Raw genomic sequence first — 20349 nt, 5'->3', positions numbered from 1 at the left:
ACTGTTTTCAGAACTAGGAACACCCTGGATGCTGCACTAAAATACACTGGTCAGAGGGAAAAGCATTAAAAGTTCCTGTCGCTTAATCAAAACTTGATAACCATGCTTTTTGAGAGACTGAGGCTGTATTCGGAAATCGCCTACTGTACCAGCAATATGTATTGATCTGGTCAACATGTAGCATGTAGCATGCAGTAGGCTATGCACATAAAAGCCAACTCTGCTGTATGCTAAAAATACCCCAATGTCATACTAATTAAGAAAAATCAGCATCAAACCACAATGTAAATTGTTTGATGATGATTGTTTTTAGTCATTTGCATTGAAAATACCACCCTCCAATGGATGATTCAGTTCTAATCTATCTGGAACCTGATGTGGGGCACAGTGGTGAGGTAGACTGGTCCAATGCATACTGGAGATTTTGTCTTAATGTAATAGATGTAATGTATTGTAATTTCACTCATTAATGTGGTTTCCAATCAGTTTGAAAGATCTGTGTTTGTTTATCTTCTGACTATCGGCAATTTGGTCAGCAAAGGTTACGTACGTACATTTTCACTAGTCCCACTCTAACCCACCGTGGTTAAAGACATTTTATCCTTGACTTGCCCATCCAAATTGGAGGGTTCCTCTGTCTGAATGCGGCGATGGAGACTTAGATATAAAGCATGCAGGATATGAACAGGCGAACTGTTACTGTGACCTGACATTTGAACAGGCCTAACAGCCAGTGAGAACAGAGTTGAAAGTGATACAGGGCAGTGTAAGCTGAGTCTTACTGTCTGCTCCCTTTGTGGTTCTGACTAGATTCATGTTGAATCACACCAGTTCCTGAAAGATCAGACGTCCTGCAGAATAATCTGATGTTTGTTTGATCCTTATAGTAACAGGTGAGTTTATTAGGAGCAAATGGGTTTTTGCAGTCACAGCATTACAAGAACCAGCATGCCTCTGGATGATGGCATGAGGGAATGACGAGGAAAAGTAATAATATAACGATACAAAATACAATAAATTAGACAAAAAGCATGAGTTTATTAAGTGTTATAAATGTAGTCTGGCATATTAAGTCTTAAAATTAGTGCTCTCGATATTTTTCGTTTTTACTCGATTTGATTTTTTGAGTGTCTACAATATTACAGGAGAATTGACTTTGATTCAAGCAGATGTCATGAAATGAAAATAGGACTCAATTAAAGATAAACCCACAAGGAAACCAAGGATGGATTTGGAATTATGCCATAATGGATGTGCTTGTGGTGCAAGGACAACTAGAACATTGTCAGTGACAGCTATTATTTTGCCATAAAAAATGAACAAAAATCAGTAACAGGAGAAAAAATTAATTCTGAGCGCTGAAAAGAGGGGTTTAGGACCAGACGCTTTATTCTGACTCAACCAACAGGACTTTTTTACAGAAAACATTTTGACATATCACAAAATCAAAAGCACGTGTGTGAATAATAAAATTAATGATTGCTGGATTCAGTGTAGCTGCTTTTCAGTTTCAGGGTCCTGGTATTGTGCATGCTGTCTCACTGTCACACTGTCCTGGCTTACTGGGACACCTGAATTGAACAAAGACAAGTAACACCTGTGCTTTTCTTACTATGACAACTGAAAATAGCTGTTTCCACCCAAATGTGATCCAAATTTGAACCGAATTTTGAGAAAATCTGCGGGAGAAAGTTCTAATTAATGCATGTTTCCATTATTGGGAGTCGGTTTGTCGAGATAAACAGCTAGTGGCACTAATTCTGCAATCGGGTGCCATCAAACCAGTAGCATCAAAAGCATCTCCACTGCAAATGTCAGGTTGCCAGCCTCCTAGAAGAATAAGCACCACCTGTCTTTTAAACATGGTGCGATGATGACCGAGAGGCAGCTTCCAGCAACAATCGCACATCTGGACACTTTTTATGCCAAAATCTAAAAAAGACAACAGTTGGAGATCCATGCTTTTAAAAACTCCTCTTCTTACCTCCACAAACACACTGCAGTTAGTTACACATACTGGAGGTGAATATGTAGTTAGCTATAGCTACCGTTAGCTATGTACATGTTGCCTGTGTAATGTTAATCTTTGATGTTACGATAATTACATTAACTTATCTTGTTGTGGTCTTTTTCGACTTTTAAACTGGTGTACTTTAGAAATGTTAACGCTTTGCCAACTTAAACATGAATGTTACTTTCAGGACTGCAGGCGTAATCACACCTTAAAAATGTTTAAAATGAAAAGTAACTTACTTTAAGTAATTTGATAACTACGTACTTTTTTACCTTTACTTGAGCAAATTTCTCAAATTTTAATTTTCACTTTTACTTGAGTTGGTTTTTTATGGGAGTAACTGTACTTTTACGTCAGTGTACAGTATAGTTTCAGTATTCCTCCCACTATTTTTTGACTCGCTTCAGTGGAACGTTTAAGACACATGCTTCATGTACGTCATGATTAATTCGATAAGTCTGTTTCTGTTGCACTTTGTTACATTTTGCTTTTATCACTACACAATCTTCTCCATTTCAGCCAAGCTAAAAAAAACCTTTTTGCCATATTTTGAGATATTTTTGAATTTCTGGTGTTTCCGCTTTTTTATGAACAAATTGAAAATGCTCACAAAAACAGGTGAATGGAAACCCGCCTATTGTCTGCTATGAAAAAAAAAGCTCCAGTGCTGAACTTAACATTCACAAACTTATTGACTGTTGGATAAAAAAATATTTTTTTTTAAATTGACCATCTGGGTTCACAAAAACTCAGAAGAAGCTCTTGTTGAAGCATGAGTTGGTGGTTTGGCCTGAGAGGTTTGCTGCTCTCTTTTCTATGCAAAGGCTTTTATCTTTGAATTGTCGATATGAGTGACAGCCCTGCTACTGCAGCTGACCATTCTTCCCAACACACACAAACACACTCTCTCCTTTCACTTCTCCTCACTTGTTCAATTTTCACGTCCCTCTTTACTGGGTCCCTTGACAGTTTAAGTGTTTGTTATCATCCAGGCTTAGACTTTGTGTCCTGCCTCGCTCTCCAGCTCCGTGGTCTGTCTGGGCCTCTCTGTCTATTTCTCATTCAGTGAGTGTATCGAGGTGTTAGAGGATTGGTTGAGCTAGAATTATTGCAGCTAATTTAAAAAATGGTAAAGGAATAATGTGTCAATATAACACTTTCTGTCTCTTCGTACCTTACAGCACACACAATTAGTGCTTTTCACATCGCAGCACACACAGAGAGCGACTCTTGAGCACACTGAAGGTCACGCAGGAAAGTAAACATACAAGGCTGGACATGGATGCAATTATCAGAATGTTATTGAATGTCCTTTTTCTTTCTAATGTTGAATGGAAGGTACAGTTTAATTCCTTCACAATTCAAGGGCTACGAAAGTTATTCAGAAAATGTAACTTTCAGTATTTCAGAACTGTTTCTTTGTGCCAAGAATGAGCGAAGAATGAATTCAACTTAAATTTGTAATAAAAGTGAAATGATGTGAGACTGACAGACTAGAAGCAGTGGACGAGAGATAAAGAAATAGTACTTTTTACTTATGCTGATAACATTCAGTCTCAGGTTTAGGAATAAGCAGTTCATCATAAGGGCATAACTTTTCTCTACATGCAAGCATTGAAAACTTGCTTTTACTCTGAAACGCATCACTTTATACATTTCTGTGTATGTGGCTCTGCTACGGTATGTCAACCTCAGAAGATTTCCACACAGCCCAGCTCACCCTGCACAAGTATCGGTTGACTAACATGTTTGACTCTAGAGATATTCCTTTTTTGTTAACAAGCGTCATGCCTGCAGAACAAGAGCAGACAGTCATCGAGCTGTCCGATGGCAGAAAATACAGTGTCACAGAATGTCAGGTTAAAAGACAAGGAGCCCAAAAAGACTAAATACTTAAACAGAAAATGTTTCAATGCTCCCAAAACTGAGCGCTTCCAAGAGTTTGAAAGGTGAGTTTATGTGACTTAAAATCAGAAGGCTGGGTACCAGAGGGTTCTACCTCGTTATGGACTATATATTTATGTTATTAAAAAAGATTAAAAGTCTGTACAAAAAAATCACATATGAAAATACATTTAAAATAAGTGGAATGTGGTATGCCTCTCTATTCTGTCTGTATCCATAAAAACACATAACAAAATATATATTTTCCTTCCTTTCAAATACAGACTCAAACCCTGAAGACTCAACAGCATGCCACATGTGAAATAAACCTTAGAAAACCTGCTGATGCTGCCCATAACCACTTAAACTCTAAAATACATGGGGAGAAAGGTTCCGCTTTATTCAGATGATCTTTAAAGCACAGGGGGGGACAACCTGGATACAGCCAGTTCCTTTTTTGATTCTGCTTTTAGCTTTTACTCTGATCCACAAAAGAGTAAAAGCTGATCACTGCAGACAACTGTTGTAATTATCTACAACTTTTAACCAGCCAACTGGCCTTGAATAAGAGAAACGATGCATGGAAACAAATTGCTCAATAACTATGACAATAAATATTCATGCATTCATGCAGCTTTTTTAATTTTTCACAACAAAAAAAGACTAAAAACTAAATCAAAAGGAACCTTTGAAAATGAGAACTATTATAAAATCTATTGCATTTTCCATTTGCCAGAGAGACAAAATAACAATTGAACTAATAACTAATGTTCTACTGTTGTCTTATTCAACAACTTGGATGCATCTATATAGCAGTATAGCGGCAACTGCTGGGAGTTTCTTTGGAGGCACCTCCATCAGAAACTATTGTCCTGCCCCCTCACTTCTTCCTCACTAGATTGTTTCTTTCACCTTTGACCTTTCTTCACATGTTTCTGTCGCCTCTTACCGCTCTCTGGCCTTGCTTACCTTTTACTCTCTTTCTACTTCCCAACAATCCATCCACTCTCTCACAATCACACATGGACCCACCTACACACACACAACCATGCAAAGCTGGAGTCACTGTCGGCCCCCGTGGCCCGGCGCTGCTAAGATAAAACGGCCTTGGGAGCCCTGCACCTCCGTCCAACCATGACGTGTTTCAGATTGTCTCCTAAATCTCCTCTGACAGATGGATAGATGTACTACTGCAGCTGTGTGAGTATGAAATAGACCCCTTAAGGAGTATAAGGAAAAGATCAGGTCTGTGAGGGACGAACATAAGTCGACTGCCGAAGAGGACTTCTAATCATGTGCCTTAAAGAACTAGATTTTATAAATCAGCTTTTATTGCAGGAGAAGCTTACAGGTTTTAAGTGGTTGTTCTGGTAAGAAAATAGTCCTTAATATAAAAGGATATTGCATCCACGCAATACATACAAATGTAAAGTAATAGTTTGACATTCTGGGAAATATGCTTGTTTGCCTTCTTGCTGAAAATTAAATGAGAAGATCGATTCCACTGTCGTGTCCATTAAATATGAAGCTACTGCAGCAACCGGTTAGGTAAGACCTGGGTTTACACTTTGCACAGAAAAAATAATAAATATATTATAAAATGTAAGTATATTAGGTAGCATATACGAGCTTTGGCATATTAATATTATATTTGGGTAAGAATTGTGTATTTTTCTTTCAATGGCTGTGTTTCACAAGACTGATACTAAAATAATATTTAACTTCATACCTCTTTTGCTCTCTGAGTTACAAAACTAAATATTCAAAACTACAAGGAAAACATTAATAACTAAGGAAATCATGATTGTATCATAAAAACTACTATTTGTGATTCAAAAGTGCTCAAATTTCAAACCAATTCTGCAGATTTGAAAGATTTAGAGATGTTTGTATATCTTTGATCCACAAATCCGAACCTTAAAGTGACAATCAAGTTCAAAGAAGCAGTCAGTATGTAGTCTATCAGAATGTGCACTGTATTCACACAGGATTACACCCCAGATGGAAAGGCGCTCTGCTCTGTGCTATCAAGTCATTTTGCTATGGGTTATCGTCTCATCTGGCCGGCACAATACATGAACACAGAAACAGACACACACACACACACACACACACACACACACACACACACAAAATACAGAGCAGCGTGTCAACCAGCCGCTGCTCAGATTAAAACATCTGAAAACGTCTGAAAATATCTGAAGCAGCTCTATCGCTCTCTCTATCAAAGCCACTCAACCTCTCCCTCAGTCTTTTGTGTTTGTTTTATATTGGTTCATGACAAGACTCACTCTCTCTCTCTCTCTCTCTCTCTCTCTCTCTCTCTCTCTCTCTCTCTCTCTCGTAACCCTGTCTTGCTCTCATACACACATTCTTTATCCAACTCTGGCTTTCATTGTTTTAATTTCTCTTTGCCTGCAGCTCTCTGCTTCTCTCATGTTTCCATTTCTTTCCATGCTTGGAAATGTCTGGAATTAGTCAAAGGAGATTTGTATATTAAGAGGTGGTTATCTTAAGAGAGGCCAGCTTCGTTTGAGACATATACTTTATTTAAAAGAACTACTACACTGTGGGAGCTCATCTGGATCCTGAGAATATTAAATCTAAAGTCCGAGTTGGCAGCTTTACTTTGAGATGCAAAGCCATGAGTGTGAACCTTTTCAAGTGGGAGACTAAAGCATGTCAGAAAAGGTCTGTTACATAATTGAGGATCCTTTCCAACACACTGTACAGGGTTATGTGAGTTATCAGGGCTGTTGTTGTACACTACTCCACACCTTCAGGCATACGTCTTCAGATTAAAGAGAAGAAATCACAATGATGAGCTTGCTTTTTTCACATGCGGATATGTGGTTTTTGGACAATGCTATCTACACACTGTGAGCTAGCAGTTGCTGTTAGCTTCTACAGTTCAACTGCAAATCGTGTAAGACTAAAATAGACAAAGCATCTGTGTCTGCTGTGAGACAAAAACTGTACTTCTGAGGTCTTCAGGTACCCCAGTCAGTCAATACAAATGGAAAGGAAGAGAGTTTTTTTCCCCCTATGCACTCGCAGAGTAAAAACTGGAATGCAAAAGAGCCACCAGACAAGCTGCATTTTAAGTGAGGGATGAACTCTTTCATTGAGTGTTTTTAAATACTCAATTAACCAGGGAAACTTTGCTGAGAGCAATGCTGTTTCTTTTAGGAACGTCCTGTTCTGGCTCAGCTACACACATTCACACCTGGAAGCGGTCCAAAACAACCACAGGTATTGTTCAGTGACAATTCCAATAAAGTTTATTGAAACCAGATGGCTCAATTCTCAACAGTGTTGACTAGAAAGAGAATAAGATAGATAGATAGATAGATAGATAGATAGATAGATAGATAGATAGATAGATAGATAGATAGATAGATACTTTATTGTCCTTCACAGGAAATTTGTCACCACAGTCTGTACATAGCTTTCAGACATACATACATAGATACGAGATACATATGGACACCACGACATAACAACAAGAATAAACACTTAATGCAGCACATTTAGCACATTTACCCCTCCCTGTCCTGTGCGTAGCACTCACTCACGGCGGTTACCGGGATGCCTTGTTTAGAGATGCTATGGCAGAAGGTACAGGTAGGTATAGCGAGGACGTTTACAGGCCATGGTCCTGTATCTGCATCGAGATGGTAGCAGTATGAATAATGAGTTGAGGGGGTGGCTGGGCCAATGATTTTGGAGGCATGGTGTGTAATGCGTGTCAGTATGTTCCTATTTGAGGCAGTGAACATGTTGTAGAAGCAGGTTTAACAGTAGAGGATGACAGGTTGGACTATACTTTTATAGAATAATAACAGAAGTTGGGGGGCAACAGAAAGTGCATTGAGTTTGCGGATGGCAGAGAGTCTTTGTTGGCAGCGTTTGTGGATGTCACTGAGTGGGACTAATGATAAAGTTTGTTTTTTACAGTGAGTGAAGTTTATTATATTCCAGGCTTCAATGATGATGTATCTTTAGTTGAGTAGATCACCCTCATGCATCAATATTAGTCTAATTTGATGCATTATCGATTATGATAAAGATACAGAAAGACGGGAATGCATGCTTATTGTCAATATTTTAGTGACCCCCCAAAATTTCACAAATCGTCTTTTCAGGGGAGCTCATATGTTATTAAGAGGAGCTGAGCTCGCTCTGGCTTCCCTGTAGTTCGCACCCTGAGTGCAGGATAATCTTTGGCTGATCAAACAACGCCTCAATATCCTTAAAGATCCTTAAAGAGGATAATTCCTTTACAATCAAATCTGTTCTGTCTGCACTGTATCACATCATTAAGGTTTTTAACCTTTAGGGCTTTTGGTTCAATAGAATTTGTAAGTGATTCAAATTCAGACAAAAAACCGTATGTGCTACATAAGGATGCTGCAACTTTTTTATGTTTTGAAATGATGAGTTGTTTTTGCAGATATTGATGTACAGGTTGTATAGGATTTTCTTTGTTTTTTTTCCCTCTGAGTTCAAGTCTGCTGTGTTGTTTTCTACTTTGAAACATTTGGTTCTTGTAAGTACTTGTTCAATAAACTGGATTTAGAAAGATATTCCATACTGGCTGTAAAAAAAAAAAACAGCAGGTCAATACTTTGATGCTCTGTATTCTTCAAAATTACCTCTTAGTGATAGACAGCTACGGCATTACTTTAGGTTCTAGTTGACTCTGCAGACATTTATGTTCTGTTTCAGAATGTGCACTTTTGCTGTAAAACTGCTCCAGCTTTGGGTTGATTTGGTTGAAGCAAGTTTTGACGACAAAAACTTAACAAAGACTCTTTTATTCCCACTGCATTTAAAACAAGGCCAAATAGACAGCTGCTACTTTTTAATGCAGCTTTGCACACCTGCTCTTATTTCTATATTTATGGAAATGCTTGTGTTTTAATGCAATTATATGTGAGTCTGAGTATGTTTTGATGTTGTTTGTGAGCCCCTAACCTAAGACAATTTCTATCATTATGTGACACAAACAATAAAGTTTTTTTAATCTTGAATCTATACACCAAAACCAGAGTGAGAAAATAAGATCACAACAGTGACGGAAATAAAACTGTGAAATTCCCTTTTGGTTTGATTCAAAAACACAAACACAGTAAGTAGGACAGAGAGAGCATAACATGTAAATCAACTAGCTGGGACAGACCAGAGGGTGTTTACATCTGAAGTAAATACACCTTGATCTAAATCAAGAATATGTTCTTTATGTTTTATACTGGAAATATTCTATTGGACTTATATTACACAGAACATCTCCTCTTTCATCCATCGCTGACTATGGAGGAGGATTTTTAAAGTTTTCTCACTTTTCACGTATTTTAAAGACTTTTTGGGGAGGATCACCTTGTCTTGGAGGGCCGTGTGCTTTGGCAGTTGGTGAATCCCATGTTTGGGGAATGTAAATAAACTTTTATTTTTAGATAATGGAGTTCATCATCCCTGTTTTATAGTGGTGCCTGAAGAATAAACACTCATACACACACATATAATCCAGGATATTCAGATTCACAAACTCATAAGCTGCGTGCAAAATGTCCATTTATGGTTTCGGCTTTTCGTTGAGCCTCTGCTGAGTTCCTGTCTGTCAGTGATCAGGTTGTTATACAAATAAAATGACTTACATTGACTTGACTTTATGTTCTTAATATTTGTAGAGAGAAATACTTAATTCTGTAAGGTTTTAGAATTAATGTTTGACACACATCTATAGACCTCATCCGTGATATGTTTTTAAGGCTAATTAAACCGATTTTCTTTGTCGCTCAGTGTACATTAACTTTCGAGCCCCTGCAGATAAACACGTAGTCTTCTTCATAAAATGGAACGGTTTGAATGTAACTCAAGACAACTCACCAAGAAAAGCTGAAGGCGATACTGTGCCGTTGCTGCGAGAAACCATGACGCTGATGCCAGTCTCCACGAATGGAACGGAAAACTCTACGACCTCCGACCTCTCTTCGTTAATGGTGAGAGAACCGATGGCCATGTCAGCCCTGTTGGATACCACCTAGAAAACAGGATGCCTGACATTAGAATGATTTTGTGTGACAATAAATTAAAAGACTAAAAGGATATTTTTACCAAATATGGCAATATTTAAACTAGATCTCATCAGTCCTGCACCAACTCTGTATTACTGTTTTTATTGAACAATATAAGATTTGTGCACTCTACGCTATCCTACAAAGCACCACCTTAAGACTGCGCTGTACACAGAAGTGCAAAGCCTTCTATGAGGAAAAAAAAGAGTATTTGAAAAGAGAAATCCAAAGCACTCTTCCTCAGTGATGTTGATGAAAAAAAATACTTCATACGCTTTGTCAATGAACTGGATGTAAATTCTAGTGTGTTTCCATTTTCTTTTCTCTTGGCATGCGGTGTGAAACTGGGCTGTGTTCCTCCTCAGAGGTCTTCTGACAGCTGTAAATGAGGCTCAGGTGGTCAGAAGGTGAGGAAGTGAGGGGATTCACAGCTCTGCCGTGTTTTACCTGGCATGAAACAGAGGTTACTTGACTGCAGCTGAGGGACCGCAGAGGTTAGAGAAACTGGCTACTGACCAAAAGTTCATTAGTCTGAGTCCTGGCCTGCCCCCAAAAGTCTGTGAAGACAAAAGGCTCCGCGGTCCCTCACCAGACACCACTGAGACGCCTTTCAGAAGGCTCTTAAAGTCCCAGTCCTTTAAGTCCTCTTTCTCTGTTGACATCTTAAGTGTTCAGCTCTCATTGAGTCATTGTTGTGTTGATGGACTGCACTTCCCAGTTATCATCTGTCAATCAAAGAGTAGTGGCAGTGTGATGATGTCTTTATCCCTATCTTTTTCTGTTGATGCAATTTGGGATTCTGCTGCTGCCACTTTTGTCTTTGTTCAGCTTTGCTGCTCTGCTGGAGAGCCAAAATGAAACTAGTAGAGCCACTCAAGCTAGTTCAGATGTCTGTGATATGGCTGTAGTGATAAGTGGACATAGAGAGACAAAATGTAAACGTTCTCAGACAGCAGAAATTATAAATAAAAAGTCGGAAAAATTACAGAAATTCAGATCTTCCCAATTATTTGTTAATTATTTGTTCCCAATAAATTGTTAATGTTGACAGAAACATAAAACATCTCTCTGCTCAACAAGGAATTCTTCCTGAGTACAACCAACTAGACTGTTTTTTTTTTTTCCACCGGGCACGGCTTTATAACATTGCGTCTGCGACTTGGTTTGGCTCTGATCTGTCTGTCTTCAAATCCCACCGCGAGTCTTTCAGAAGCAAAGCGTCTTCAGAGCGTGTTGCCTGTCTGGCGTTGTTTACTTGTATTTTGTCCTTAAAAAGGAGTGTTTCGCCACTTTAAATCTCCTCTTTCCTGCCTCTGACTGATTAACCTCTGGCATGGTGCCGGAGTCTCCACGTGGCATTTTATGTTCAAACTTGACTTGATTCTCTATGCTGTTTCTGTGTTGGATTTCCTGCCAGTGCTGCTCTCAAAGTCAAAGTCAATCTTTGTAAATAACTGACCTATGAACCGCTACCACAACTTAGTGTCATCTGAAAATGACGGCTATGTCACCGATTACTGACTGGTAGGACAAAAACAAAAATATTGCCCCTTCCAACAAAAAAAGTTCAATGAATTAAATAAAATGTTGATTCAGTCTGACTAACCCTAACCAAATAAGATCTTCATAATTGTGAATATTTAGTCACCATTTTTGGCGAAGTATTTTAGCTTAGCGTGAAGTTAATAAAGCTTGATTGATGATTTATTCGAAAACACTCTTGTTTGGCACATTCCCATGCCGGTGGAAATCTCTGAAATCTGTTTCGATAGTTTGTTGCTGAAAATTGTTGCAATTACAGGCAATGTTGTTGGAAACTGTAACCCAGAAAACTATGAGCAAGCATGTAAAAACAAATAAAGACCAATTTGGTTTTGTCTTACATTTAAAGTTTGCTTTTTGGAAGCTGATGTTTTAGATCTCAGGACTTTGCATCAAGCTGGAGAGTTTTTCTAATCAATTCATACAATTCTAGTGCATTTCCATTAAATGACATCATAACGTAATTATATCATATAATTAAATATATGTTCGCTGTGATGGATTACCTATATCAAGCAAGTTTCAGTTCTTTGCATATTGTATCATTATTCATATCACAATTCATTATAATACTACAGCATAATACAATCATGAAATTAATGGGAATTAATGGCTGGCTGAAAGGCAGGAGGAAGGAGAGTGTTTGTGAAAGAAAATGTGCTGCTGAAACAACGTGTCTACAGCCAACCTTCTCTGGATAGTGCAGGAAGAAACTTTTAACGTTTACTTTGTAAAATCAATAGTTTGTCTTTGAAGCCTTGAGAGACACTTTAAAGTACAAAGTCGTTCGAAGACTGTGATGACGCACAAGTTTTACACTTTTGATACCGTGTGATTAGCTGCTTTTCTGCCTGTCAAAATCAATCAGTCTGTGGTAATTATTCCATTTAAATCAACTAGGTCATTTGAAATACTTGAATACAGTCTGAAAGCAACACCTGTGACACTCCTGTTCAGGAAGTGCTTTACCACTCAAGAGTTTATAGTGCGAACAAAAAATATTATACCGGAATAGCTTAGGATGAGAAAATGTTAAGGACGTCAGAAATTACTGTCTTATTGAGAGGCATTTATGTAAGGAAGGACAAAGAGCGAAAGACTCAATGGCATTCTGAGAAATAGCAGAAATGATTGTCCAAGTGTAGGCTTTCATTGGAGGGACAAGGACACAAGATGAGCCCATGAGCCTTGGTGAAATGTTACTTTGTCAGGATGAGAGAGGAGTTTAGTTGATAGAAAATAACACAATAGAAGTTAAGAGAAAAAGAGGACTCCGATCAAGGGTCCTTTTGTGTATTCGCAATAAAAATGTTAGGTAACAGGAAACAACCAAGGACAGGAGGATGTGAGATGTGAGATGTGAGACGGTTCTCATACAGAATCAGCTGTCCCTGTGCACACACGTTTGTCTGCCGCCAACTTAATGAGTTACTGACAGATGCTGCGCAGGAGTCAGCTGAGGACAGACAGAGAGACCACCTGCACCCACAACGACATCCGGACTGTGACCAAATAGTGATATGTCAGTGTTCGGTTGATTTTAACACACATGTGCATGCTCACACACTCCCACACACATATCCCATACTGTGTGTGACCCTGTGAAACACTAACCCTCAAGCTGGTTTTATACTTCTAGCATTCAGAGGATACATGCTTAGAGTTTGCTAATACAGCGTACGCTATGCTGAAGTTACATCAGGTAAGTAACAGAAGTACATGAAATGTAACTTATGTAACGCAAACAATGTGCAGACTTTCTTACTCTTCATACTATGTCACCTGATTTTAATGGCGGGGGTGTCCAGGAATGACGTTAGAGGGGTACCTACGGTGTCATACTTTGAAGTAGGGGAACACTGACCAAGCTGCAGTATTTGACGACTTGGGAGCGAGACTGGGTTGCTATGCTTTAGCTAGTTTGTACGCCAAAATCCAACTATATGCTGGGGTTACAGTAACTAAGGAGAACTGTGGAGACCTCAACAAATGACCATGTCAAACTTGTTTGATCTTGCAATGCCATTCATGGGGAATTTTAAACTTTTGAAGAAGTGAGCATGATGATAACCTAATGTTTCAGAAATGTCACTCTAAAGGTCTAAAACTGAAACTGGTCCTCACAAAGATAGAAGTACAAGACCACACACACACACAGTGTGATAATTTGCATCCCCTGTCTAACCCCATGTTAAACTAACTTCATTAATCCAGCCACCAGAAGAGGATTGGCATCATGGAAACAGCAGAGTATCTGCCAACACACACACACACACACACACACACACACACAGCCATGTACAAACAGTCACACAGTCTGTGTTGTCCTCTCTCTCTCTCTCAGTTTCTCCAGCACTAATCTTTCTGACATCCTCCCTCCATATTTTCTCTCTTCTTCTTCGATTTGGGTCCAATCCTCTCTCGCTGGGTCGCGTTTAAAAGGATTTGAGGCAGGATAAAAAGAATTTCACGGAAGCCCTCGAATCAAAACCCCTTTTTGTAAACACAACATAACAAAACAAAAAAAAACAACAGAATGAGAAAAACGATGATGCTACTGTACAGGAAAAATAGAGAATTAAAAACATAGCTACAATATTTCACTGAGACACACATATAAAAAGGTCACACTGAACACAGCTTCATAAACTTGCGTTTAATCTCTCACCCATATTGCTTTGACTGTGGTGCTTATTTGTTTGCTGCAAGTTCTGTATTGCCTTTTAATGTTTCATGATGGGCCATTTTTTGTATGTTTAACCACTTTTGTAACTTAAAAGAAATTGCTTATCATTTTGGGAAATATGTTTTTTGCCTTTTTTTTCAAAAAATTAGACGTTTGATGGAAATCTTAGGTGTGTGTGTGTAGCATAGAGATGGAAGCAGGACAAAGTTAGCCTGCCTAAACACAAGAACTAGAGGCATGGACAATGAGCTAGCTAGGCTCATCACAAATGATAATTTTTACATATATATTTATGTATAGGTTGAACAAACAAGACACAAGAAGCAAATAAGAAGACTGTTGACATCTTTTTTCACTCTGCTTCCAGGCTTTATGCTAAGCTAGGTTAACCACATGAGTGGCTCCAGCGCCGTAGTTAACACACGGACTTAAAACTGGTACTTAACGAACAAATATTTCTTTATTTCATTAATAAATTAATATTTATTGATTAAGTCATTGTTGAGTGTTAGCTATAATTTCTTAGTGTGTTGTTTTTATTACCCTTTTTCTTTTCCTTTTTAACTTATGTGAAGTGTCTTTGAGTTTCTTTAAAAGCGCTCTATAAATTAAATGTATTATTATCATTAATGTGCACATTTTGTGAAATGTTGACTAAGAAAACGGGAATACATCAATTATTACTGTTTCAATATGTAGCTCAAAATGTGGACACCTTAAACAAAGTTCTGGCCATGTACTAATAGTAATAGTACACTCCCTGTAACATGCTTCATTTAACTTTTTGGGGTTGTGTGTATCAAAATTTGGAATCAATGCTGCAATGCTTTAGTAACACATTATATTATGTGCTGATTTTATTAAATTACACTGAGGTTACTTTTGATTATCTGCACAATTAAACCTTCAAAGGCTTAAATGTGTTAAAGTCGGCCTCCAAATTGCTAAAAAGTTTGTGGCTGTTGAGATACCGTTTGTGGCGACTATCATTCAACATAGCACAAGACTAAATTGCTAAGTTGGTAGCATGAATTACTCAGAACCATGCCAGCCATTTTCAGAATAGAGCAACCTGGAACTGGGAGGAATGGATGGTTGGATGTATGGATCCTCACCTCTCCGACCATGCCGTTCCACTCCCCGTCAATGTTCTTTCCATGCCTCCCATTGGTCACCAGGTAAAGGTCATAGGTGAAACCCACAATTTTTGCCAGTCGCTTTAGGACGTCGATGCAGAACCCTTTGCAGCAGTGCTTCATGGGCCCCGCGCCATCCACCACCAAGCTGTAGAGATGATGTGGGAAAAGACATATAGGTGAGATAGTGAACATGCTTTTTAAGATGTTTTATCAAGGACACTTTGACCTGGATGGGCTGCTTGGCTGAGAGTGTGCTGCTAGGGGAGTGAGAAAAGGAACAGATGAGTACCTAGGAGACACAGGGAGAACGTAAGAGGGGAAGAACGGGAGACTGAGGAAGACAAGAAATGTAATTGGCGAGGGACTGGGAGTGGATCAATACTGACAGTTTTGGTTGTTGTGTTTGGAGAGGCATTGCTTGACAGGTCAGAGAGCTCAGCAGGAAAAGTGTTGCATTATTAAAACTAAATTTTTCGCTTTTGGATCTGTCTAAATTAGAAAAATTCTGCGATGGCCTCTGAATGCCTCTTTCCTCTGAGGCTTCATCTAGTGAACACTTCACCCTAAGACCCTCATGAGCAAGTTTCACATATGGGAATCCAAGTACATTTAGATCACTATCAGTCAAGTGGCTGCAGTGTCCTCCATCAGCTGTCCATACCAAGTGCCCATTTGAGGGTCCCTGAGACAGGTAGCTATGACAACCTCTCGGTTCTGTTACCAAGCAACACAACTTGCGCATTTGGAAAATTGTTTCCTCGAATACAAAGTAACGTCAAACTTATGAGAGTGGGACAATTAACACCTCCATACTTATTAAACATTTTTATACAGTTGTAAAAGTATTTTTTCTGCAAATAAAGTGTCTTATTTTCTTAGCAAAATGTAAAATAAAATAAAAAATACTGTTTTTTAGTCACATTCTTCTTATGTATGTGCAAATAAATTCAAATTATTGACATGTTCTTTGACCATTTCCTTACACAGAACTATCCCACATGGTGTACAGCAACACAAGTGACATGACCTTGGTCAGGAGAAAATAAAAGCACTACACAGTTTATCCACTGCACTACAGCTACATCAGAAGAAATAATAACAAGACACAACAACAAATCTAAAGAAGACAAATACATTTGGGGGGAAAAACACTGTCAAAATAGGTTGATTAACACGAGAGCAAACTTCTGTTTCAGCCAATAAAATTGATGGAGGATGAACTTGTTATCTTCCTGTTGGCCAGGTCATGTGCCAAGGAAGGAAGCTTATCTTGGATAGACCAGGAGCCTAGAGCACACACACACACACACACACACACACACACACACACAATCCCGCTCTCTTTTTCTCCCCCTGACTTTTGCCTCAGATGAACTGAAATGAAATTTTACTTAACAACAAGAAAAAATACTTTTCTACTTTTTAACCATTGATGTTCAGATCGCAAACTGATGGTCACTGTCTGAACAGACCAGTTGGTTAACATGTACATGAAGCAGGAGAAAATCATAAAGGATGTCCTGCATATTGTATATATGTACATGAAGCAATACAATTAATCTTCAGTTATATAGAATTCTGCATTGAATCAGTATCATGTTGTTTATATCAGTGAGGATATATACAATGTATGTAAGTACAGTGTGACTCAAACTAGACTGAATCACTCCACATGCGCTGATGCACCAGGGATCTCTTGCTCCATGATTAAAAATCTATTGATGATATATGATTCTATGGATTGATTAAAAGATAATTAACCTTACTTTGCTGTATCATTTCAGGTTTCATTGTTTTAATGATAAGCTGTGAGAAAAACAATGCCCTGTTCTTAACAGCATTCATTTAGGTGGTACCATATGACTTTAATGTATCTATACTGCTGTGAGGAAACTTAATTTCCTCCCTGGGATAATTAGGTTATTGTGTGAAGTTTTAATCTATTGATCCCAGAAGGAAAGTCTTTCTTTAAGCCTATCCCTCCCTGTACACAGCACCTGGAGATGGTAAAGATTTACTGTCTTGTTCATGGATGCTTGGCCCGACATTTCAATTCCACAAGGGATCAGAGCCTGGAAACGTCTGGTTTCAGGATGGTTTCTATTTAACCACTTTTTAAAACTTCTTTGCTACTTTTGAATTAGGTTTTGTAGGCTGATAAGGGTTTAGAGCAGAAACCACTAGGAGACATCAAGGTAAGAGATCTCTTGTTATATACTAAACCAACTCCTGTTGTGTATAAAATTGTTTCAGTCCATTTTCGGAAAGAGAAATGTGACTCTGCACTACACTGTACACTCTGTTTCTCTCTGCTTATGGCCATAATAAACTGCAGGTCATCCTGACCTGCCACTTTCCTTGGTGAGTTACAAAACCATGTTTCAACTCCATTCTCACTTACTTTCATTGCAATATTGTTTTTGTTTTTCTCAATTTTGCCTTTATAATGCTGAATAGTTTTAAACATCCAATCATCCTCTCTCAATGAGTCACATTAAACTACCAGAAAATGGACTGTACACCACTGTGATGATGAAGAAAGTGTGCAGGTGACATTTTGCTTTAATGGCTATAATGGGCAGTTTGGCTGCCATTAAAAGCCACGAAGGTTAAAAACTGTTGCTGTGAAACCTCTATTTTACAGCACCAACAGAGCTATGCTGTGCAAGTCTGCAGAAATGTTTTCTGGTACTAAGAAGAACCTTTGACCATTTACATTTGGAAAGCATGTGTCATAATTTTATTAGTATTAAATAAATATAAATGTACATGCCACACATTTAAAACTGAACTTTGCAGAGTTTGGATACAATTAAAAGCAAATGCACAAGTGAAAGAAATGGTGATGATGTGTTTCCTCCAAACTTGCTGACTGTGTTTCATACTGGAGGCTGTTGTGTGTTACCTGGTGTTCACAGGCATTCGACAGGGTACAGAGTCCCGGATACATGAGCTGGTACCCGGATCGGCCGGTTCCACAATGACAAATGGCCTCTCCTCCAAAGTAACCACTCGGAGGTGCTGGGCATCATCCAGAGGCTTCAGGAAGGAGCCGTAACGAGACCAGGGATGGTAACGAAGACGCAGGTGGCCGTTCTCCCACCAACCAACCTGAATGGGCATAGACACACAAACACAGATGCTCAGGTTTTTATCTGTTGGGCAACAGTGGCTTAGAACACACTGCTGATCAATTTGGCAGTTTTAATTCATGTCAGGAGCATTTGAGTCATTTCATCTGATTAGTTTTGTATTTCAGCCTGGATAATGTCATCTAGTTGGTGTATAGTCTAGTATATCACCTGATATGACAGCTAAGTATTTCTACCTTGCTGTTAACACATCTTAATTACATACAACCTAATAAACGTGTGTATGAAACAGCATCCAAATACATCCAAACTAGCTTTCAAAGTAACAATCTAATTTTAAAGGGACACTCCCTGATTTGTGTCCAAGAATACAAAACCACTGGTCCAATTGTTTTGTCAAAAGAGTTTTGGGGAACTTAGGGCATCCTTTTGTTCCAGTTATTTGAATTGCTGGGTACTTTAGTTGCACCATCCCCCCTCTCTCTCTCTCTGTGTGTTTTGTATTAGATGTCCAAAATCGGCTTCTCCAGTGTGTATCTGGTACATTATACTGCTTCTGTTGATTCCTCACCTAGGATGATAAACTAAACTTCACTAAACTGAAGTTAATGCTGTCAGCTCCCTGTTTTTTGTTTTTTTTTTGTTGTGGGATTTCTATATTCTCACCTCTGTACAGCAAGTCCCAAGGGACACCATTAATACTCAGAGGACAACTGAAAACTCTGATCACATCCTTGTAAGCTGTTTCATATGAGGCACCTCAGCCCATCTATTAACTTTATGGTATATTATCACTCTGTATCTTCTGTTAGGTCAAGCTTCTAGTCGTATACTTATTTTACCATTCCTCTACAGCTGAGCTTAATTTCTTTTGGAATAGAGACTGAGACTAAAGGTAAGACAGTTTACAGTGACAGAGTGACCTACATGTGTAAACAAATCTGTTCACATCAATTGAGGGTGTTACCTGTATGGCTGTTCTGCCACAACACAGCAAGTCTGTCAGGTATTTTGTTCTTTTCTAGCTGTGGTATCAAGATCTTATTTGCATACAAGCATTTCTCTTGTTGATCTTGCTAATGGTGACGTGGCTGCGGGGATTTGTGAAGAGCTTACCGAACCCTTAACCATCATTGCTACATGCCTATGCCCAACCGTTCCAATTCTAATCTTCTCTCTAAAACCTGGACCTAAAGCAAATTAAATGTGAGCCTTTAAGAAGTGTGTCCCAACAATGTGGCTTTGTGAATAGACATGTTTTTACAAACATGCATGCATTTTTACTTACATACTTGTGAAGACTCTCATTGACATAGTATACATAGACAATCCTAACCGTTACCCTGAACTGGATCCTTATTCAAACCTTATCTCTAAAACCAAGTCTTAAAGCTAAAGTCAACAGCCTTATAGGGACCAGGACTGGGTTGCACCAACTATTAGTAAAATTCCTTATTAAGTTTGAGTGTGAATTTATTAATAGTTTCTTCCTAACTAGTTACAAACAAGTGATACAGAAATAATTTGAACCACTCAAAATTCAGAAATGTCGTAGCTAGTTAAAATGTTAATATTGTGAAAAATTTGTGCTGGCAAAATAAATCATTCTACACACGAAGTCACTGTAGCACTGGTAGCAGTATCATCCAAATGTAACAAGGCCAAGAGCTACATTAAATTTACAATCTTTTGCAAGTGAATGCATTACTTTGTTTAATTTAGGCTATATAGGCATACATGCAGAAATACGTGAATTTGAGAACAGGCAATATTAATTTCAGTGGGAGAGAACAACTTAACCAACCTTAATTGGTCAATTGTCTTATGTTATTGGCATTAGATTTTGTAATTTTCCTATTTTGGTCAAATCCAATTTAAATGAGTGAACCATCTTCTGATGCTAAGCTAGGGCAGA

General features: G+C 38.5%; 1 protein-coding gene across 1 annotated transcript in view; it reads right to left on the bottom strand.

Moving 5' to 3' along the window:
• Window positions 1-20349, bottom strand: part of grin2da (glutamate receptor, ionotropic, N-methyl D-aspartate 2D, a) — a 129180-nt gene that overhangs the window by 44248 nt on the left and 64583 nt on the right. Inside the window, exons 7-9 of the mRNA XM_051391068.1 lie at window positions 18248-18453; window positions 15319-15487; window positions 9788-9941 (exon numbers count right to left, since the gene is read on the bottom strand). Of these exons, the coding sequence (XP_051247028.1) occupies window positions 9788-9941; window positions 15319-15487; window positions 18248-18453 (529 nt within the window). The remainder of the gene's footprint in view (window positions 1-9787; window positions 9942-15318; window positions 15488-18247; window positions 18454-20349) is intronic.

The sequence above is a fragment of the Dicentrarchus labrax genome, unplaced genomic scaffold (genome assembly GCF_905237075.1).
Source record: "Dicentrarchus labrax unplaced genomic scaffold, dlabrax2021, whole genome shotgun sequence".
In the NCBI taxonomy this organism is placed as follows: domain Eukaryota; kingdom Metazoa; phylum Chordata; class Actinopteri; family Moronidae; genus Dicentrarchus; species Dicentrarchus labrax.
Note: the sequence above shows the minus strand (reverse complement) of the source record. Positions and strands in the feature narration are given on the sequence as shown.